At 38.3% G+C, this 19,383-nt stretch overlaps 1 protein-coding gene across 2 annotated transcripts in view; it reads left to right on the forward strand.

Moving 5' to 3' along the window:
• Positions 1–19,383, forward strand: part of UNC5C (unc-5 netrin receptor C) — a 397,062-nt gene that overhangs the window by 250,107 nt on the left and 127,572 nt on the right. For both annotated transcript variants that reach the window (XM_030865643.2, XM_060299770.1), the window contains exon 3: positions 14,504–14,647. In XM_030865643.2, the coding sequence (XP_030721503.2) occupies positions 14,504–14,647 (144 nt within the window). The remainder of the gene's footprint in view (positions 1–14,503; positions 14,648–19,383) is intronic.

Consider the following 19,383-nt stretch of genomic DNA (forward strand, 5'->3'; position numbering starts at 1 on the left):
ACCAGTGCTGGCAAGAATGTGGAACAACGTGAACTCTCATTTATTTCTGGTTGGAAAGCAAAATGGTACAGCCACTTGGAAGGCAGTTTAGCGGTTTTTTACAAAACAAAACATACTCTTACCATATGACACAGCCATTGCACTCCTTGGTATTTACCCAAAGGAACTGAAAACTTATGTTCACACAAAATCATGGATGTTTATAGTTTATTCATAATTGCCAAGACTTGGAAGCAACCAAGATGTCCTTCAGTAGGTGAATGGATAAATAAGCTTTAGTCCATCCGGACAAGGGAATATTATTCAGTGCTAAAAAAAAAAATAATAATAAGTTGTCATGTCATGGCAGGATAGAGAGGAATCTTAAATGCATGTTACTACGTGAAGGAAATCAATCTGAAAAGGCTACATACTGTATGATTTCAACTATTTGACATTTGGGTAAAGGGAAAACTATGGAGACAGTAAAAAAATCAGTGGTTGCCAGGGAAGGGAAGGACGAATAGGTGGAGCACAAGAGGATTTTTAGGGCAGTGAAACTACTCTATATCATACTTTAACGGTGGATACGTGTCATTACATATGTCCAAATCCATAGAACGTACAATACCCAGAGTGAACCTTAATGTGAGCTATGGACTTTGGGTGATGATGTGTCAATGTAGGCCCATCAATTGTAAAAAAAAGTGTACCACTCTGGTGGGAGATGTTGACAATAGGGGAGGCTATGCATGTGTGGGAGCAGTAGGTATATGGGAAATTTCTGTACCTGTCTCTCAATTTTGCTGGGAACCTAAAACTGCTCTAAAAAATAGTAGTAGTCTATTAAATACCAGGACCAGAAAAGGCCACGATAGTGGAGGCATGAGTCGGGCTGCTGGGGGCTGAAAGAGAAGGCACTTACCTGGCTATTTCCCCTCGTTTAGTCAGTATTTCTAAGTTAACTATACATGTAGCAGGCAATGAAAGCATTTACCAGCTTTCTGAAGCCTCTCCCAATCTGTTGCGTTGTCCTGTGGGCCAGATGCAGGGAAAGAGCTGCACAGCCAGGCTCTTGTGTCGCTCACTTTTCTCATGCCATGGCATCCTTGCCAGCCTCTGTGCTCTAACAGTTGTCCTGTCTCATGGAAACCTAAAAATTCTCACAGCTACGTTTCTCATGAAAACTCTTGCCCCACGGAGTCGCCAAAACCAAATCGAAATAGCCAATACAACCTAAAGAGTTGCACTTGATAATTTCTTCTACACACACACACACACGCACGCACACGCACGCACACGCACACACACACACACTTTCGCTTGACCTAGCAACACAATAGGAATGTAAACACATTGTTAATGCAGCCGCTCTCAGTTGGCTTCCCAGATGGCTTAAGTTCAATAGATTTTTCCCCCTGATTTCCTCAGCTTCTCCTAGTAAGTGCTAAACAACCATTATGCCTTTTCCTGCACATTGAGATTCATCTGCAGCTACTAAACTGCCTCCAAAGTGCTTCAATTTTGCATGAGTGCTAAGCTGGGGACTGGGAGACATTACCCAGTGCTGAAGGCCCAGATCATTAGAAAGAGCATGTAAATCCTCTGAACCAGAAATAAAAAGTGCAGAGATTTCCTTTGTGAAGTCCCAACTGCAGCTTTACGTAAAACATGAACCTTTGGCAAGATTTTAGGTGTTTCTTTTTACCTTCTCAACTGTAATTTTGCCTGACTTCGGCTTATGTGTTCTCATTTTTTTAAGCATTTATTTCACAGTCAGAAGCGTGTGAAATAATAGCCATGCGGTGTCATTATTTCTCTTCTTAGGACACCGGAGCCCTCTTCACTTTTAACGGGGATGGAACTTCAAAGGATTGCTAAGGGATCACCCACATGATATGTTTTTAAAACAAACCTGAGACCAGCTTTGGGGGCATGGGTGGAGATATATGAGATATGTGCAGGGGACATAAATCTATATTATTTAAATATAGATGTAGGAAGTGTACCGATACTGGATTATGGAGAGAGGGTGGGGTAGAATCAGAAGAGGATAGGGAAGATTATTAATGAGAAAGAGGTGATTGTGTTCTCATTTTTCAATAGCTACATCCCTGTACATTATTACCTAAAAGTCTTATTTGTGTTTTCTAAGGTGAACATCATTTTATCTGTACTTGACCTGTGTTTCCATCTCTGCTATCCTCCCAGCCTGCTTGTCAGACTACCTCGCTGCAAATTAGAAGTGAGCGTGTGGTCAGCTAGAGCAGTACCTGTGGGAGAGCGGGCCCAGGAGGGCTGGAATTCTGAGTGTCCTGCAGCTCTGTCTGCTGTGGGGCTGGGCTGGGGCCCTAAGCCCGTGGAGTCGTGACAAAAGCTCTATGATGGGAAGGTTGACTCCCCATCCTCATTCAGTATTTCCTTTGCAGCAAAATTTTGTGAACAGTTATGAGAACATTTTACATTTTTGTCTATAGTATATCCATTCAAGAGTAATAAACCAGGCTCCTTTTACATGATTGGTCTGTAATTATTTCTCTTTTTCCATATATGTATGTAATAACTCAGGCTATCTTTCTTTTAAGATTCTGATAGTAAAAATATACATTTAAGATGAGATACAGCAGTTCACTGTTTATCTCTAAACATATTTCCAAGGACATTTATTTATTTATTTTAATTAATTAATTAATTATATTTCTGGCTGCGTTTGGTCTTCGTTGCGGTGCGCGGGCTTCTCACTGCGGTGGCTTCTCTTGTTGCGGAGCACGGGCTCTAGGCCTGCGGGCTTCCGTAGTTGTGGCTCATGGGCTCTAGAACGCAGGCTCAGTAGTTGTGGCGCACGGGCTTTAGTTGCTCCCCGGCATGTGAGATCTTCCTGGACCAGGGCTCGAACCCGTGTCCCCTGCAGTGTCCACTGCCCCACCAGGGGAGTCCTCCAAGGATATTTATTAACCACTGATTTATTCAACACTGCGTATGCAAGTGGGATCTGACAGAAATGTGACTAAATGGGCTTGTAGGGTAAGAAGTAAATGCATTCCAACTTGGAAGTGAAAAGAAAATACTAGATGAACGATATGCATGTAAATACACATAGTATGATTTGGTGCATATGTGTACTGCCTGTATAACATACCCACTGTATGCTGAAGCCCAGTTTTGTTTGTCAGCATGTTGTATCTATCCCTCAGACTGAACAGTCCTATCCATTGATTTCATTTTACTATTTTTTTCTGAAAACCCAGCTAATCATGCAAATGTCATCTTTATTAGTGTATCATCACAAAATATTAATTACTGTGGTTCCACACCTTATGACACTGAACTGCACATATTAAATAGCTAGCTTTCCCGTTCTCCCATAGAGATTGTCTATCCACTAGGGTATGTATCCTTTGAAGGGAATACATTTATAAAAGAAAGGAAAAGAACAAAACTTTACCTGGAGATAAGAACAGACACATGATTGAAGCTGTTGGTTCAGTTGGCAGTATTATACAGTTACATAAATATCTCAGGAAATCGGAGCTCGTGGTGGGAAACAATCATTTTTCCTTCTTAATTTTTCTTTGTGGTGCTGGTGCAGAATGGACGTGAAGACATTACAAGTTACACACGACATTCAGAATCAGGCATCACTCGTACATTATTTCAAGTTTTAGTTTTCTTATCTCTTGTGAAAACATCAAAATAAGATGTTGGACTGTAAAGAAAATTATAATAGTAACTAAACATTATAACCTAGGTTTTCACATCAATTTCTTCAACATTTATTTTAGAAATAGTATTTTGAAAAACTGCAAGTACACTATTTGAAAATATTTTTCTTACATAATAAGCCAATTATACTGTTTTATAGCATTTGGGGCATAATGTTAAAATCACACATTCAGATATTTGAAAACTGAATTATATTGTAGAAGGCCATTTAATATTTATGTCGTATTCTCTCCTTCCTGGGCACACAGGAATATGACAAGTCCCACTTCCTTGCTGTGCAGCTTGGCCAAGTGATTTCTTCTAGCCCATGGGCTGTGAGTGAGCTATGTTGAACTTCAGAGACAACCAAGCCTTTTAAGAGCAGGTGTGAGCTCTCTGTGCTCTCTTCTCCTTTTTGGAGACCCTGGTAGCCATGGTTGAGAAGATGTAGGTTGAAGAAGGATGTAGCCTGAAAATAGCTGCCCTGAAGACTTCTGTGATGGAAACATAGACTTTAATTTTGTAAAGCTCTGAAATGAAGGGCATTGTGTAGTACACAGCATGGCATAAACTATTTTAGCTTCTGAAATCGCATTAGTTAGGCTAGTTAGTATCATATTAAGGGCTTACTCTGCTAAGAGTTTTACATGTATCACCTCATTTAATCCTTAAAATAACCCATTGAGTTAGGAATTTTAAATCCTATTTTCTTGTTGAGGAAAGTGCTATTTAGTGAGGTAGAGGAATTTTCCCAAGGTCATACATCTAGTCATTTGAGGAACTAGAATTTGAACCAAGTCCTTCTCCAAAGATCATACTCTCAATTAAGTTAATTGCCAAGGATGAATTAAACATAAGGTTTTACTGGCAAATAATGTAGCAGTATTGTCTTCTGGAATTCTACCTAAAGCTTATGTTTATCAAAAACTAAGTATATGTAACTTAGAATCAGCAGAAGGTCAAAGAGACATTCTCTGCATTTAAAAAAAGGAAAAACAGTTTAACTGCATTATACTCATTTGCATTATTTTATTAAATCATCTTTCCCTTTGGAATAATAAAAGAAAAATTTGAGGCAGGGATCTCAGAATATATAAAAATATTTTGGAAATATCAGAACAAATAGTTATTTCTCAGTCTCTATAAAGTTCAAATTGAAAATTGTTTCAGCAGGAGTTCAGTACATACTCCTGGCTTGAAAATAGGAACTGCTCATATTTTTCATCTCTACTTAGAATTTCACAAGTTAAATTTTTTCCTTCTTGTAAATTGAGTCATTCTCGCATACTGGAATTCTTTTTTAAAAGGATAAGAAAAAAGGATCTTCTCACTGATACTTGATCTGTTTTCACTCAGCTATTACTGGAGGCCCAACAATTTTGGAGGCTCTAAAAAGCATTACAATAACTCCACTTTTTGTTCCCTGTTCTTAGTGCAAATAGCAAACATGTTCAAAATTTAAATCAGAGCTGTGTTTGATTATGTCTTTCTGGCTAGGATAGGAGGTACAACTGCCATCATGACTGAAAGTTCCTTTCCTCTAAAGTCTAAGGGAACACAATCACATATCTTTTAAATAAGTATATCATAGTGTCCTGGGGGAAATATTCTTTCATTAATTCAACAAATATTTATTGTATGCCTACAATATGTACCAGGTATTATTCTAGGCCACAGCAACATCAGGTAACACACAAAAATTTCTACCCTGATGGAACTCGCATCCTAGTTGGAAAGTGAAGAAAGACTCTAGAAAACGTGATTGTGTTTATCAATTTTAAATCTTCTCTAAACGATGGAAATTTGCTTATTCTGCCCCAAATTAGTCAGAACTACCCTAGTTAGTTATTTCTATTCAGTTGCTTTGTGTCCCTGCCTCACCTAGGAACTGGGATAGGGATGTAAGAAACTCCTAATGGGTGAGCTGTGCAAGCTTCTTCGTTACTGAAATCAGCAGACTCTTCACTCATCCCGTCAGGGTAGCTTTACTCTATCTGTGCTTTAATATAGTAGGGACCTAGGGGGTGAGTAAAGTCCTGGGTGATTTGGCTGAAGGACAGGAAACTTAAAGGCAAATCACTAGAACTTATTCCTGCTGTTCAGATTTCATTTCTAAATATCATAGCCACATCTGCATTGCCCTGGACAGTTCACATCCCCACCCAGACTGAACTCTCCCAACTCTGTTGAAAATTTCCCAAACCAGCCATGTCTTTCTCATCTGGGTATGTGACTAATACAATTTCCAGTCAGGGTGTTCTTCCCCCCTTCCCCTCCCTTAAAACTATGTTAGTACCTCCAATGGTAATTTTGTTAACAGAATATAGTTTTATTCTCAATTACTATTTTATAGGATATTTAAAAGGAATTTTATAGATTTCAAGATCTTTTGTAGGTGTTATTCCATTTCTTTCCTCACAAACCAATGGAACAAACAAATTCTTAACTTTATTTTACAAGTTGGGAAACCAGGGCTTGATGGATTTAAGACTTTCCAGAAGTCAGATAGTATATACAAAGCAGGAATTTATTCTCTTATCTAAATAAATCACTGGGTTGCTGTGTATTAGACAAGTATTTGTCTAGTCCCTCAGTTGTCATAATAATTGTCTGGATGATTTGAATTTTTTTTTTAATGAGCATTTATAGTTTGACTTAAAAATTTTTTTAAGGAATATGAAATGTATTGCTTTTAAGGTAAACCAGTAGCTGTCCCCAATCTCCTACATATGAACTGTTGTAAGTGGCAGTCACTCCAGAGGTGATGGCTCTTAATGCTTGTTTCTAAATCATTTGGGATAAGAAAAAATTAAAAGCCTGACAGTATGAGTAATTAGTATTCTGAATATATGTACCTGATTTTTATCATCAGACTCTTTTCAGAGGGTCACCCAGAATATTGCTCTTAACACTTATGATTAATGACTTGTTGTAAGATCATTGATCTGAAAAGAAATTTATAATGATAATTAAAATTAAAATTGGTAAAATTCAATTTAAGTAAATCAGATTAGTTTTGCTTACTAGTAAAGTCATATTAATCTTCCTAAAGGATATGTCATTTTTAAAAATGTCATTTCACCACTGTACAATTTTCACAGGCTCCCTTCTCCACAATACAGTCTTCTGTAACTTGCATGCAAGGCTCTCCAGGAATCTCTCTTCTAATTCCATGGTCTTATTTCTTTACTTAATTCATGTAAACTACTCTGCACAGTGGTCACCATCCTTTTTCATCTCTGCCCTTTGGCTTCTTGCTGTTCTCTTCTCCTCAAGTGTCTTTGATTCCTCTTTAAATTTTTAAACCCAAACCATGCTTCAGCTTAAAACTCAAATATTCCATTCCCCAGGTTTCCCGTGATCTCTCCTCCTAAAGCAATTTCACTATAGCTTTCTTTATGGGGTTTTCAGAATTTTCCAAACAATGGATTACTTTTATTCAATAGATCAACATCTGGTGAATGCTAAACAAAACCTCATTGAAAGCCATGATGAAATGGGTTCTGTGTTTATGTTGACTGTAGGGTTCTATGGTTTAATAAATTTGGGGGGAATGGTGGCAGTCCGAATTAAACCTACTTCTTTATGTCAGAACTTCTGACCAATGTCTTCAGTATACTAATGGACACTCTGAGTTTCTAAGAGAAAGTTGTATTAAGCAGAAATCCCCAAACTTATTTGAGCAAAACCCACTTTTTTAAGACACAGTTTAAGGAATATTGGTATAGTGAAAGGAATAGGAACACTGGATTCAGACAAATGTGGATCTAAATCCTGATTTCAGTAGTTATTAGCTGTGTGAACAATTGTTTAAATTCTGACCTCCACGCCTTACCTGTATTAGAGGTGTAACAATATCAATCCCAAGGATTATTATGCAGATTAACTGAGACCCATGGTAGATGTTCAATAAATACTAGTTACCTTTACTGTTCTGAGTTACAATTAAATTTACCTGTAGCTTGGATTTAACACTATTTTGTATTATAGCTATAACAAACAAATCATTCATTCATTTAACTTACATTAGCTAGACAAATATTTGTGCCAGTTACTATACTGATGGATATACAGTGCATATGACAGAGCCCCTTTACTCAGTAAGCTACTATTTTTATCTCTAGTATCAGACAGTAAACTTCTGAAAAAGGGATCCATAAGCATTTCATCTCTATGCCCACCTTGGAAACTACTATGCCTGAAACAGTTGCTCAAGAGCAAGCGCCACAATAGAATGTAACCCATAGGAGGACAGAATCCTTATCTATCTTCTTTACCACTGTATCCTCAGCACGTAGAAGAGTGCGTGGCACATAGTAGAGTCTCAACAAATACCTATTGAATGAATGACTGGACAAAAGTAATAGTAAGGTCTATAATTCATAAGTCCACAGTTCACTAATCTACAATAACGTGTTATTATTCCCCACCCTTATTGACAGGAATCTTTTTTTAAAATTTTTTTAAAATTACTTCTGTTGAAATTACTGACAAATTACATGAAATAGGAACAGAAAGGAATGCATGTAGTTAGACTTAAATAATGATTAAGAATTATACTTTTAAAGAAAAATGTTGGAATATGCATTCAAATATATATAATGTTTGATGTTTTAGGAAAACTATTTAGATGAGTAATATGTTTGCTTTCTCAGTGGAATGTGCTTTGTGTCCTTCCAAACGGAACACATTACCATCATCATATTTTCACAGAATAGCTTCTTTATATTCTAAAGAACATTGACATATGAGAAGAGATTAATTACAGAAAGCATTTTAGTTCCCATTTTGGTCTCAGAAAGGCTTCTTGGAACAGAGATTCAATAGGTTTTTCATCACCAAAGTCAAGAATTGGAATTACATGATGGACCAAAGCTGGTAAGATTAATTTCTGTCAACTCATTCATACAACTCTGTAAGTAAGAGAAAATACTTCGTATACCCACCACTCCAATTATCCTTCATACTTACAGCCCTAGGTTTGATGGGGTTAGAAAGTCAAATCAGAAGTAGGGGGCTTCCCTGATGGCGCAGTGGATGAGAGTCCGCCTGCCGATGCAGGGGACACGGGTTCGTGCCCCGGTCCGGGAAGATCCCACATGCCGCGGAGCGGCTGGGCCCGTGAGCCATGGCCGCTGAGCCTGCGCGTCCGGAGCCTGTGCTCCGCAACGGGAGAGGCCACAACAGTGAGAGGCCTGCGTACCACAAAAGGAAAAAAAATAAATAAATAAAAAGTAGGAGCACTGGTTCTCCTGTAACATCTAAAACCTGACACTCCTAAAAAGAAAAGGGAAAAACAGTGTTAGCATTGTCAGGGTAAGTATCATTTGTCATTCTATTTTAATATAATCTTGCAATTAAATTTTCAAGTTTCGGGGGGAAGACTGCATTTATCTATGGTTGTCATATAGCTTTCTAGAAGCACTAGATGTCTTCCCACTTCAGATACATAATCCGATGAATAATTTTTTCTCAGCTCTAGACAAAACAAAAATAAAACAAAACACAAATCCGCATTGGACACAGAATGCCAAACCAGAACCAAGTGACTAGAAACTATCACATAAAAGGTAATCAAGTCAATGGCCTAGGTATGAAATGCTTCCAAGCAAATCTCTTGAACCACTCAGTCCCAGCCATGTTATTCCTTGACTTTTAGGTAAATTCATCTTGATCACAAAGATAGTAAATGTAACTTTAACAGAATTATACTCATAGTAAATCAAATACACTGGTAAGTTGCAATTTCCAATTACACAAAATAATTTTAGTTAATTAGATGGACCATTTATATATTAAATATTATATTAAAAATTCAAGGAAAACATTTCAGAGAGAAGTTGGTAAATTATGCGTTTACAGTGTCTTCTTTTCCTGATGTACTTTAAAGATTGTCAAATGACTTCATGTGGCATAAAACAATGTCTTAATTATAAAGTTCTACCTTTTGAGTTTTCATATTTTGATTATCTTAGTAAGAGTTATAAGTTGCTAAAATAACTATCAGTTTATTTATGGTATGACATCCTTTTAAACAATGATAGCATTTTGTGTGGTTAAATTTATATTAAGACATCTTGAGCTGATATGTTTCATATTTTAGATATTAGTGAAAACTAATAGGGTCAAGCTCTGGAAAAAAGCATGAAAAAGAGACCACACTAATTCAATAAAATGTAATATATTCCAGAACATCCTTCCCTGCAGCTTTGTGCATTTCCCACCAATCTGTGTACTAACTTTGAATGTACTGTAATGAGATTTGGTAGAGTCACCTCTGCAGCTCTTCTCCCAATAGAGAGAGTGCTGGAAGAAATAGAATTGCCAGGTCTGCACAACATGGTGTCTCAAAACTTCCCTTTGCGTATGAAAGATAAAGTAATTGGGAGGAATGAGAAATGCAACTCAGGTGCACATAATACTTAAGTCTAACATGAGGTGAGGATGCTTTTTAGTGAAACATACATGGGGTATTAGAAGATGCAGATTTGATGAGCATATTTAAAAAATATTTAAGATAATGCATGATTTTTGAGTATCACCTAATAAACATGATAAATGAATAGCACAAGGCTGAATGTGATATTTTATACATCTTTACATTTCTGGCACAACATAATTTTTGACATTAGTGGACTTTTAATATTTGTTGACAGCACTGCAGATTACATTTCTGGGGGAATTTGGATATTGTTTTAAATAATTATGCAACAAGATTAATCATGGATTTTTGATCACATTATAATAATCTCTAGAAAAACATTATTTGTGGTGCTTGACTTATGAAGTTAAATTTATGCTACAGATAAGGAATAAATGCCAATTACCAGATTTTATTGCTAAATTTATGTATAGCCTCACAAAGATCCAATCAGAAGGTGGCATTTGCATCTGAATTTCTAAAATCATGTGAAACTCCCTATTAACAAGTTCGTGCTCATTATGAAACTTCTTGGTAAGGTATGCTAATTACTTTGCTGCACTCTGTCTCCCAAACCACAACGATTCCTATTATAAAAGCAAATCACTGCAAACTTCAAACAGCATGCATCCTTGAGATGCCGCTATTAAAGGAAGAACAGTGATGGGAAATCTTTGACGTTGTCAGACAGGATGGAAAATACACATTTGTATTTGAGTAAATCCTGTAGACCGAAGCATTTCCCCCCACCCTTAAATAACCTGAAACCAATTTCAAGTTCCCAAATGCTCTTCAAAGCAACCTGCTTGGAAGTAATGCTGATGGCATTTCAAATTTCAAGGCAGGTTGCTTTTTCCATCTCAAGACTTCAAGCAGATTGGAAATTGCACTTTCAAAGAAAAAGGATATTACCTACTTTTAGCCAAACCACTAGCCTCTGGTTTGATGAACAAAATGTCATAGGTAACGAACTTACCTATGGTAATGAAAAGATGATATGTAACCGAGTAACTCAGAGTCTGAATAATGCAGCTAAGTCTAGAGAATTCTAAAATGTAAGTGTTTAGATAACTTCATGCTCCAGTTTTTTCTTGTTCTGGTGTTGTTGACCACACGTTGGAGTGTAAACTTTGGGCATGTGGCAGGTCCAGTGTACAGAGCTGTAATTAATCCATCTCCTCCTGGATGGGGCATCTGTGAAGCTGAAGACAAAAATCGGTATGTGCTTGACTCCTGTGCCCATGGGGAGCCTGGGCCACACAATTCAGAACATTCATATGATGAATAATCCCTGTAGCAGGCGGGTCTGTGACTTCTTAAAAGGATTTAGACGTGTGCTCAGTAGAAACATCCATGAGCCTCTTAGGGCAAAAGGATACAGTGGCCCTCATGAAGTTCTCCTAGCATTTAATTAGGTTTCCTGTAATTGCTTTAAGTAAAAGGTGGTGGTGGCGGGGGCGGGCGGGGAATGAAACCTGAAGTTATCATCTTGGGACACAAAATATTTGTATGCGGTTTTACTATCCTGAGCCCGTTCGTTGCTGCTCTACATTTTGGAAAGAACCATTATAGTTCTAAGGAAATACTGCAGGTTTATCCGCCCTTTGGTGACTGCAGCAACCTTTAGAGGAAGAGTTTCGTTTCCAGTAACTGACTTTCTGCATGAACAGAGAAGGTATAAACAAGTAAAACAGACAAGAGTATTAAACACCAGAGAGTGGAGTAAAAAGAAAGGAGGCAGGAGAGGAGGGAAGGCTCTGCCCCATCTTTGCACAGATTTCTAGATATCAGAAAAATGAGAACAATTACAATGAGACAGGAAAATGAAAGGCCCAAGCAAGGACCAGGAAAAAGGAAGGAAATTAGTGTTATTTGTTAATAAGTTGGTTTTTTACTGTGGAGACTTGTTTTATTGGTTAGACATTGGCTAAAATAATATAGTAATCTTTTCATAGAAGGGTGGGGGACTGGGATATGCCAGTTACTTGAAAATTCTTTTTAAACTAATCACTCTATAAACATAAAAACGTTACTAATTTCCAAAATGTTAAAATAATACTTAATAAACTTTTGTAAATAGAGTCGCCCCATCAGGATTTTGCCATGCCTTGGGCTTATCAAACCCACTTTCCTGGGCTTCATTGCAGTTCAGGGACTCACAAGTGGACCTAAGGACTTAGTTGTTTCTGTGACTCAACTCCTGTCAGCTTGTGACAGGAAGAATTGTTTATCCTCCAGTGGGTCAGCACCTACTATCGTTGGGTGGTTGTTAATTTCCCTGAGTGCTTTTACCCGTATGAACATGTCCTAGATTTTAGGGTAAGTACTGGAATACCCCTTTTTAGGCTCTCCAGATGACACCTCTTTCATGTTACTTATACCAAGAAGTCATGATCAAACATTTTAAAATATCATAACTTTTAGGAACTAGTTAAACTTTATATCTTGTACATATCATTATACCATATACATCATCTATATATTTATATATGTATATTTTAAAATTCTCATCTGATTATGTCATCTTCTTGCTTAAAACACTTGGTTCTCAGAAAGAAAGCCCAGATCCTAAATATGGTGTACAACAGTGGTTCTCAAACTGTAGCATGCATCAGAATTCTTGGAGGGCTTGTTAAAATATTGCTGGGCCGAACTCTCAATTTTTCTTGTTCACTGAGTCTGGAGTGGGGCCCAGGAATTTGCATTTTCAACAAGTTCCCAAGTGATGTTGATAAAGCTGTTTTGTGGGCCATACTTGGAGAACTGCGGGTTTACAAGAATGTATATAAAGTGGTCCCTTTCTTGTCTCTAGTTTCATCTCATGCTAGTATTCTCTGTGTCCAGTGCTCAGTTGTCTTCTCCTGGGTTCTCAGTCTCCTCCTTCCCTTTCCTACTTCTTCCCATGTGCCCTGTCCATCTCCCCATAGGATTTAATCAACCGAAATCATGTTGGAGCCTTTTATGTATCCTCCTCCCCAAAATAAAAGTTCATTGAGGGCAATGACTATTTTACTCATCAGGGTTTCACAAGTACCTAGTGCAATATGTTCTACATAAGTGATACTCAGTAGATATTTGGTGAATGAATGAATGAATAAACATTACAGAGTAATACATTTAACTTTTCTTACTGTGCTCATGCTTGACCCAGAGCAAATTCTCCTACTCCCTAAATGGTGCCCCTGCCAGTTCTCTTAATAGACACTCCATGCTGGAAGTATGTGCAAGAGAACTGGCAGTTGCCCACATATATTGTTCAGATAATCCTTCTTGCTCGTGCAAAGAGGCATACTGCAGGATGAATACCCCTAAAATGATAATCCCAGATTCTTAGTTCAATTTTTGTTATTTTAGGATTACATAATACTGTGAAATAAATTCCAGTTATTTGAGCATTTTAACTAGAAGCCACTTTATTTTTAACAGGATTTTGGTTACATTGTTATTATAGAGAAACACTTGGGCTTTCAAAATATTACTCATGAAAACCTTAAAGTCATACACTCTTTGGATAGAACAGCAGAGGTTTGTTAACTAAGGCTAGTATTTCTTTTAAGAAAAACAATGTACCTTAATAATAAACAAAGCTGGGCTTCCCTGGTGGCTCAGTGGTTGAGAGTCCGCCTGCCGATGCAGGGGACACGGGTTCGTGCCCCGGTCCGGGAAGATCCCACATGCCGCGGAGCGGCTGGGCCCATGAGCCATGGCTGCTGAGCCTGCGCGTCCGGAGCCTGTGCTCCGTAGCGGGAGAGGCCACAACAGTGAGAGGCCCGCGTATCGCGTACCGCAAAAAAAATAAAATAAAATAAACAAAGATGTTTAAAATGACTTAGTTTTAAAAAACCACCACATATTTATAAAGGACTAGGTCATATAATAAAAACTGATACACATATTTGTGCATATAAATATATATATATTGACGATTTATATACTTAGGATTATAGTTTTTTGGTCATTCTCTCTCATTTCATGTAAAGAATTAGGTAGACTTAGTTATTGTAAAGCTATGTACAGCATATGGGTATCTTACTCACAACCTGTATAATTAAGATAGAATCCTTAGAAGATGTTAAATTCAAGTTACTGTTTCAATACACAGAGGAAGATACCTTGGTGGAGGGTGAATGTTATGCTATAACGGGAAAGGTGTAATTCTGCGGAGTGATAGACCAAGTCCACTTTCATTATCTGGTGAATCCAGAGATTTGAAATAGCAAATAAGAGAATGAAAAAAGTGTGGACAAGTAACTGGATCCAGAGGAAAATCAGAGGAGATAAGAGGCAATATCTAGGACGTTGGTCTATGGCATCAAGAAGGATCACTGGAGGAAAAATATATGTATGGTGTTTTGTTAATACAAGTCTTCTCCTGACTTAAATCTTCCTTTGCCTTGGCAGGTCTCATTGTCCGGGAAGTAAGCATTGAGATTTCACGCCAGCAAGTGGAAGAACTCTTTGGGCCTGAAGATTACTGGTGTCAGTGTGTAGCCTGGAGCTCGGCGGGTACCACCAAGAGCCGGAAGGCCTACGTGCGCATTGCATGTGAGTCACAGTGCAGGGGCACCGTGGATCCCAGAAACTGATGGAAAATGGGAAAATTTAGACCATAAGTGCTCTAGTGTCAAAGAACCCTGGTTAAAAATTGCTCCCAGATTTCTGAATTTGAGCTACACTTTCCCTTTAAGTCACCAGACTATCATTTTATTTTGTTTCAAGCACTGAGTAATTTTCCTTTATGGGTGTGAAAGAATTCGTGCTACTTTCAAAAGATTGAGTTTTCTTTTTTAATCTGGTAGTAATTAGGCTATGGGAAAACCAACTCTATTCCTTTAATGAGTTTATTCTGCCAATCTGTTAGGACAGTGTTGACTAGTTTTGCTCTTAGAAATAGAAATTACCCAGACAGTTTCTCTGTTTATTTTAGAACTGTTCTAGTGCGTCAGAATACACCACTATTTTCCAAACTGTGCTAATTTCTAGAGTATTTGTGTTGAAGGAGAGGTTAAAAGATGCCTTACACACAAAAAGAGTGTTCCATAATCAATAAACGTGGGGAATACCTTTTTTTTGGACAAAGTTAAAGAGGTTTCTTCATTGCAAAACTTTCCAGCTTCCTTAATATGCTAATGTGCATATTATCCCCAAGGAGGAGATGTAGTCTGCAGCTCTTTCTGCAGACCCTTTTCTCAACAAGTACTATTCACACCTTGAGCGGCATGAATGCTGCTTTAATCTGTCTTTAGGTTCCATACTGAGAAATTTTCTCAAGTATGAGACCACTGAAACCCATGTAAATTTTATTACCTGAATTCCTTTGCATGTCTGTATTTTACTAAATTTCAATTTGCATTGATGTCAATTGTCACTTACCTGTAATATGTCACTAAGTCCCAACAATTTTGGCTCTGATGCTTCCCCCAATTCTGTTCTCGCCTCTTCCTTCCCTTCTGCTTGATCTAGATCCCAACCGTTGCAAACACTTCCCGGCTAGTCTCCATGACTCGAGTCTTTTCCCTTTTCTAATCCTTCCTCCATATTACCACAAATGCAAGATTTCAGAAGATTCCTAAAACTCAGGTCTCATCTCAGCTCACCTCCATCTCTGCTAAATTTTTATAGTGGCTCGTGAGATAAAGTCAAAATTTCTAGCAGTGGTATATATCACTGTATTAGTTTGCTAGGGCTGCCATAACAAAATTCCACCGACTGGTGGCTTAAACAACAGAAATTTATTTTCTCACAGTTCTGGAAGCTAGAAGTCCAAGATCAAGGTGCTGGAAGTATTGGCTTCTGAGGCCTCTCTCCTTGGCTTGTACATGGTCATCTTCTCCATGTCTTCATACTGTCTTCCTTCTGTAACTGTCCACATCCAAATCTCTCTTCTCATAAGGATGCCAGTCATATTGTTTAAGGCTACCAGTATGGCCTTAATGGCCTCATTTTAACGTAATCACCTCTTTAAAGGCCATATCTCCAAATAAAGTCGCATTCTGAGGTACTAAGGGCTAGGATTTCAACATGTGAATTTTGGCGGGGGGTACACATTTCAGCCCATAACAACCATATTTCATTGTTTACATAAGGTAACCTAAATTTCCAGCTCTGACATTCCAGCTCTGACATTCCAGCTCCAGACATTTCCAGAATGTCTCCAATCGAGTCACACTAGATTAGAAATACTTCCGTTTCTATACTTTCCAGCTATTGTTCATACTGAAAGGTTTCACCTTTCTCTTACTTCCTTTCATTATTTGTAAAAACTTATTTATTCAATGAATATTTAGTAAGCATTTACTCTGTTCTTGGGACAATTGTAGGTATTGGGTATGGAGCCAAAATCAAAACATATAACGATCCCTGCCCTCAGGAGGCTTATGTCTGGTGAGCAAGGGCACACTCTATATGAAATAAATAATCAGAGACAGAGCAGATGTTAAGTGCTATGAAGAAAGATAAGTCGGAAAAGGGGGTATGTTGTGCTGGGGAGGGTGGTCAGGGAAGGCCTCCAGAAGAAGTTGACAGTTGAAGAAACCTGAAAGAAGGGAGAGAGGAAGTCAGGCAGAGGGGACAGCAAGTGGCGTAAGTACAGATGCCCTGAGGCAGGAATGTGCTGGCGGGTACCAAGAAGATCGAATTAGCCAGAGTGGCTGGAAGAGAGTGAGCAAAAGTAGACCCCTGGGTGAGCTGAGAAAGGTATGGACAGGAGGGCAGTGTGGAGATGGCCTAGGCCCTGTGGGTGTAACATCTGTGGTCCACAGTATGAAATGAGAACTTTGGAATGTTTTCAGCGGAGGAATTCATGACACGACTTCCATTTTAGCAGAACACCTGACTGCTGTGTTGAGAATAGACCATGAGAAGCAAGAGTAGAAGCGGGGAGACCAGTTACGAGGCTGTGGATGTGGGAGATGTTAGGATACATAGATTAGAAGCTGTGGAGCAGCGAAACCTGGATTCTAGATATATTTAAAGGCAGAGGTAGTAGCTTTTTTTGAGAGGTTAGATGTGGGATGTGAGAGAAAGAAAGGAGAGAATGATTCGAAAGGCCTGAGCCTGTTGAAGGATTTCTTTCAGTTGTCCTTAGTGAAGTCATTCCTGCCTCATCAGTTTCCAGAATGATAGGTGTTCCTTTCTCAAACCTTTCAGAGCAGTTCATGCATCCTCTTAATACAGGCTTGTCTCCTTTGAATTATATTCAATTGTCGTAATGTCTGTGTTTCATGCCAGCGAGTGCTCTGAGATCAGTTTTGCTTAATTCAGGTTTGCTTAACTGTACATCTTCAGTGCTTAGCACAATGCCTAGAATATCAAAGATGTTTAATAAATTTTGTTGAATTAAAACCATTAAAAAGGGCTTCCCTGGTGGCTCAGTGATTGAGAGCCCACCTGCCAATGCAGGGGACGTAGGTTCGGGCCCTGGTCCGGGAAGATCCTACACACCGCGGAGCAGCTGGGTACGTGTGCCACAGCTGCTGAGCCTGCGCTCTGGAGTCTGCGAGCCACAACTACTGAGCCCATGTGCCACAACTACGGAAGCCCATGTGCCTAGAACCCGTGCTCCGCAACAAGGGAAGCCACCGCAATGAGAGGCCCGCGCACCACAACGAAGAGTGGCCCGCGCTGCTGCAACTAGAGAAAGCCCACGAGCAGCAATGAAGACCCAGTGCAGCCAAAAATAAATAAATAAAATAAATTTATTTTAAAAAACCACAAAAAACATTATATAGACTTGCTCTATATTAATCATTCCTCTCTGAGCATGTCTAAAGGGATTTTTCTCTTTGTCTTATGTGGATTCTCCATGAAATAGACTCTGAGATGGAGACACGCACGCGGGCAATGTATTAGTGAGGGCTCTCCGGAAAAACGTCTGTGGAGGAATAGAAATGGGCAGAGGGAGAAATTGAACTGCCGTACAGGTACAACAAAAGATGACCCCATAGGGACCTCCGGAGCTAGGGCTGCCCTTCAGAGTTGTCCCACCTTGAGGCACAGGAGGTGAGCAGACTGTTCTCCCCAACGTTGACTAGTCAATGGATGTGGGCCCATCCATTTCTCCTCACCGTCACCAACTTGTATGACCTAGGTCAAGTCAGCTCTTCTCAACTGAGGGCAAGTCCAGGAGGGAGAGGCTGGGAGCCTTCACCTGCAACACTCCCAACAGGTGGGATCAGTCCTGAAAACGTATGTAATCCACTACAATTGTCTACCACGAATCTTGAAGATTTTATGTTATTAATTTTATTTTGTGTTTTATGTTATGAAAGTATCTTGAACATACTTTCAAACATTTTAAAAAGAAACAAAAAACGTACTGTTTTGGTCAGATAATTAAATGAATTCAAAATTAGCTTCTAGTTATAATCAAAAGAGGCACAATGATATAAAACTATATCTTGCATTACTATGTGGTCATTATTATCAAGTATAATGAATATTTAAAATTGCCAATCTAATATTTAAAATTGCCAATCTACACTCTATACTAAATTGGCTTGCCTAAAAGCTGAAGTTTAAGGGCTTCATAGTTACAAATGATGACTCTTGTGTGGTGCCAATTTTATATATGTATACATAAACAATATATAGTATTTAATAAAATAGCATATATAATATTATCTTTATATAACCCTATTCACCACATTAAAAATGAAAAACATATGAGAACCTCATCTTCCTTTGCAACATATTACATAAACTTTGCTATTTACTTCACAGTTTTTATACGTAGTTTGACATTTTCAAATAATAAGACAAACTTTTCTTCTAGTAAGACATTAATTTGCCCATAGCACGTTTTCGTCTTCATGTATTAAGACTGAAGAGAAGTTTGCTTGTACTTCCATAAGTAACTGAACTCATATGTGTGTGGCCAAGGAATAACATCCAATATATAAAGATTTACTCACATAGATTTACATCATGATGAAAAAAAAGTTAAATTTCAAATTCTCTCTGTCAGGGCTGATCCCTATCAAGTGAGTCCTTGCTAACGTTGCAGGAAGGTTGCATATTTTCTGTTTTGCTCTGTTTCAAATGAGCTGTGGTGCTTTGCTCAGTAATATCTGACCGATGGCTGTCACATCAACTGCAATTGAAGTTTAAATTTTTCTCAGGTAAAGGTAACCATGACACTAAAGTTAAGTAAGTGCAATTACCTCTCACCTAATTCGATCTATACTCATGTGTTCTGTGGAGGGGCCCATAGTTCTTTCATGAAAAAGCTCTATTTTCAGAAGTTTATAAAGCAGAAATGAATATTAGCTGTTCACTCATTT

This window comes from Globicephala melas, chromosome 5, assembly GCF_963455315.2.
Source record: "Globicephala melas chromosome 5, mGloMel1.2, whole genome shotgun sequence".
NCBI lineage: Eukaryota > Metazoa > Chordata > Mammalia > Artiodactyla > Delphinidae > Globicephala > Globicephala melas.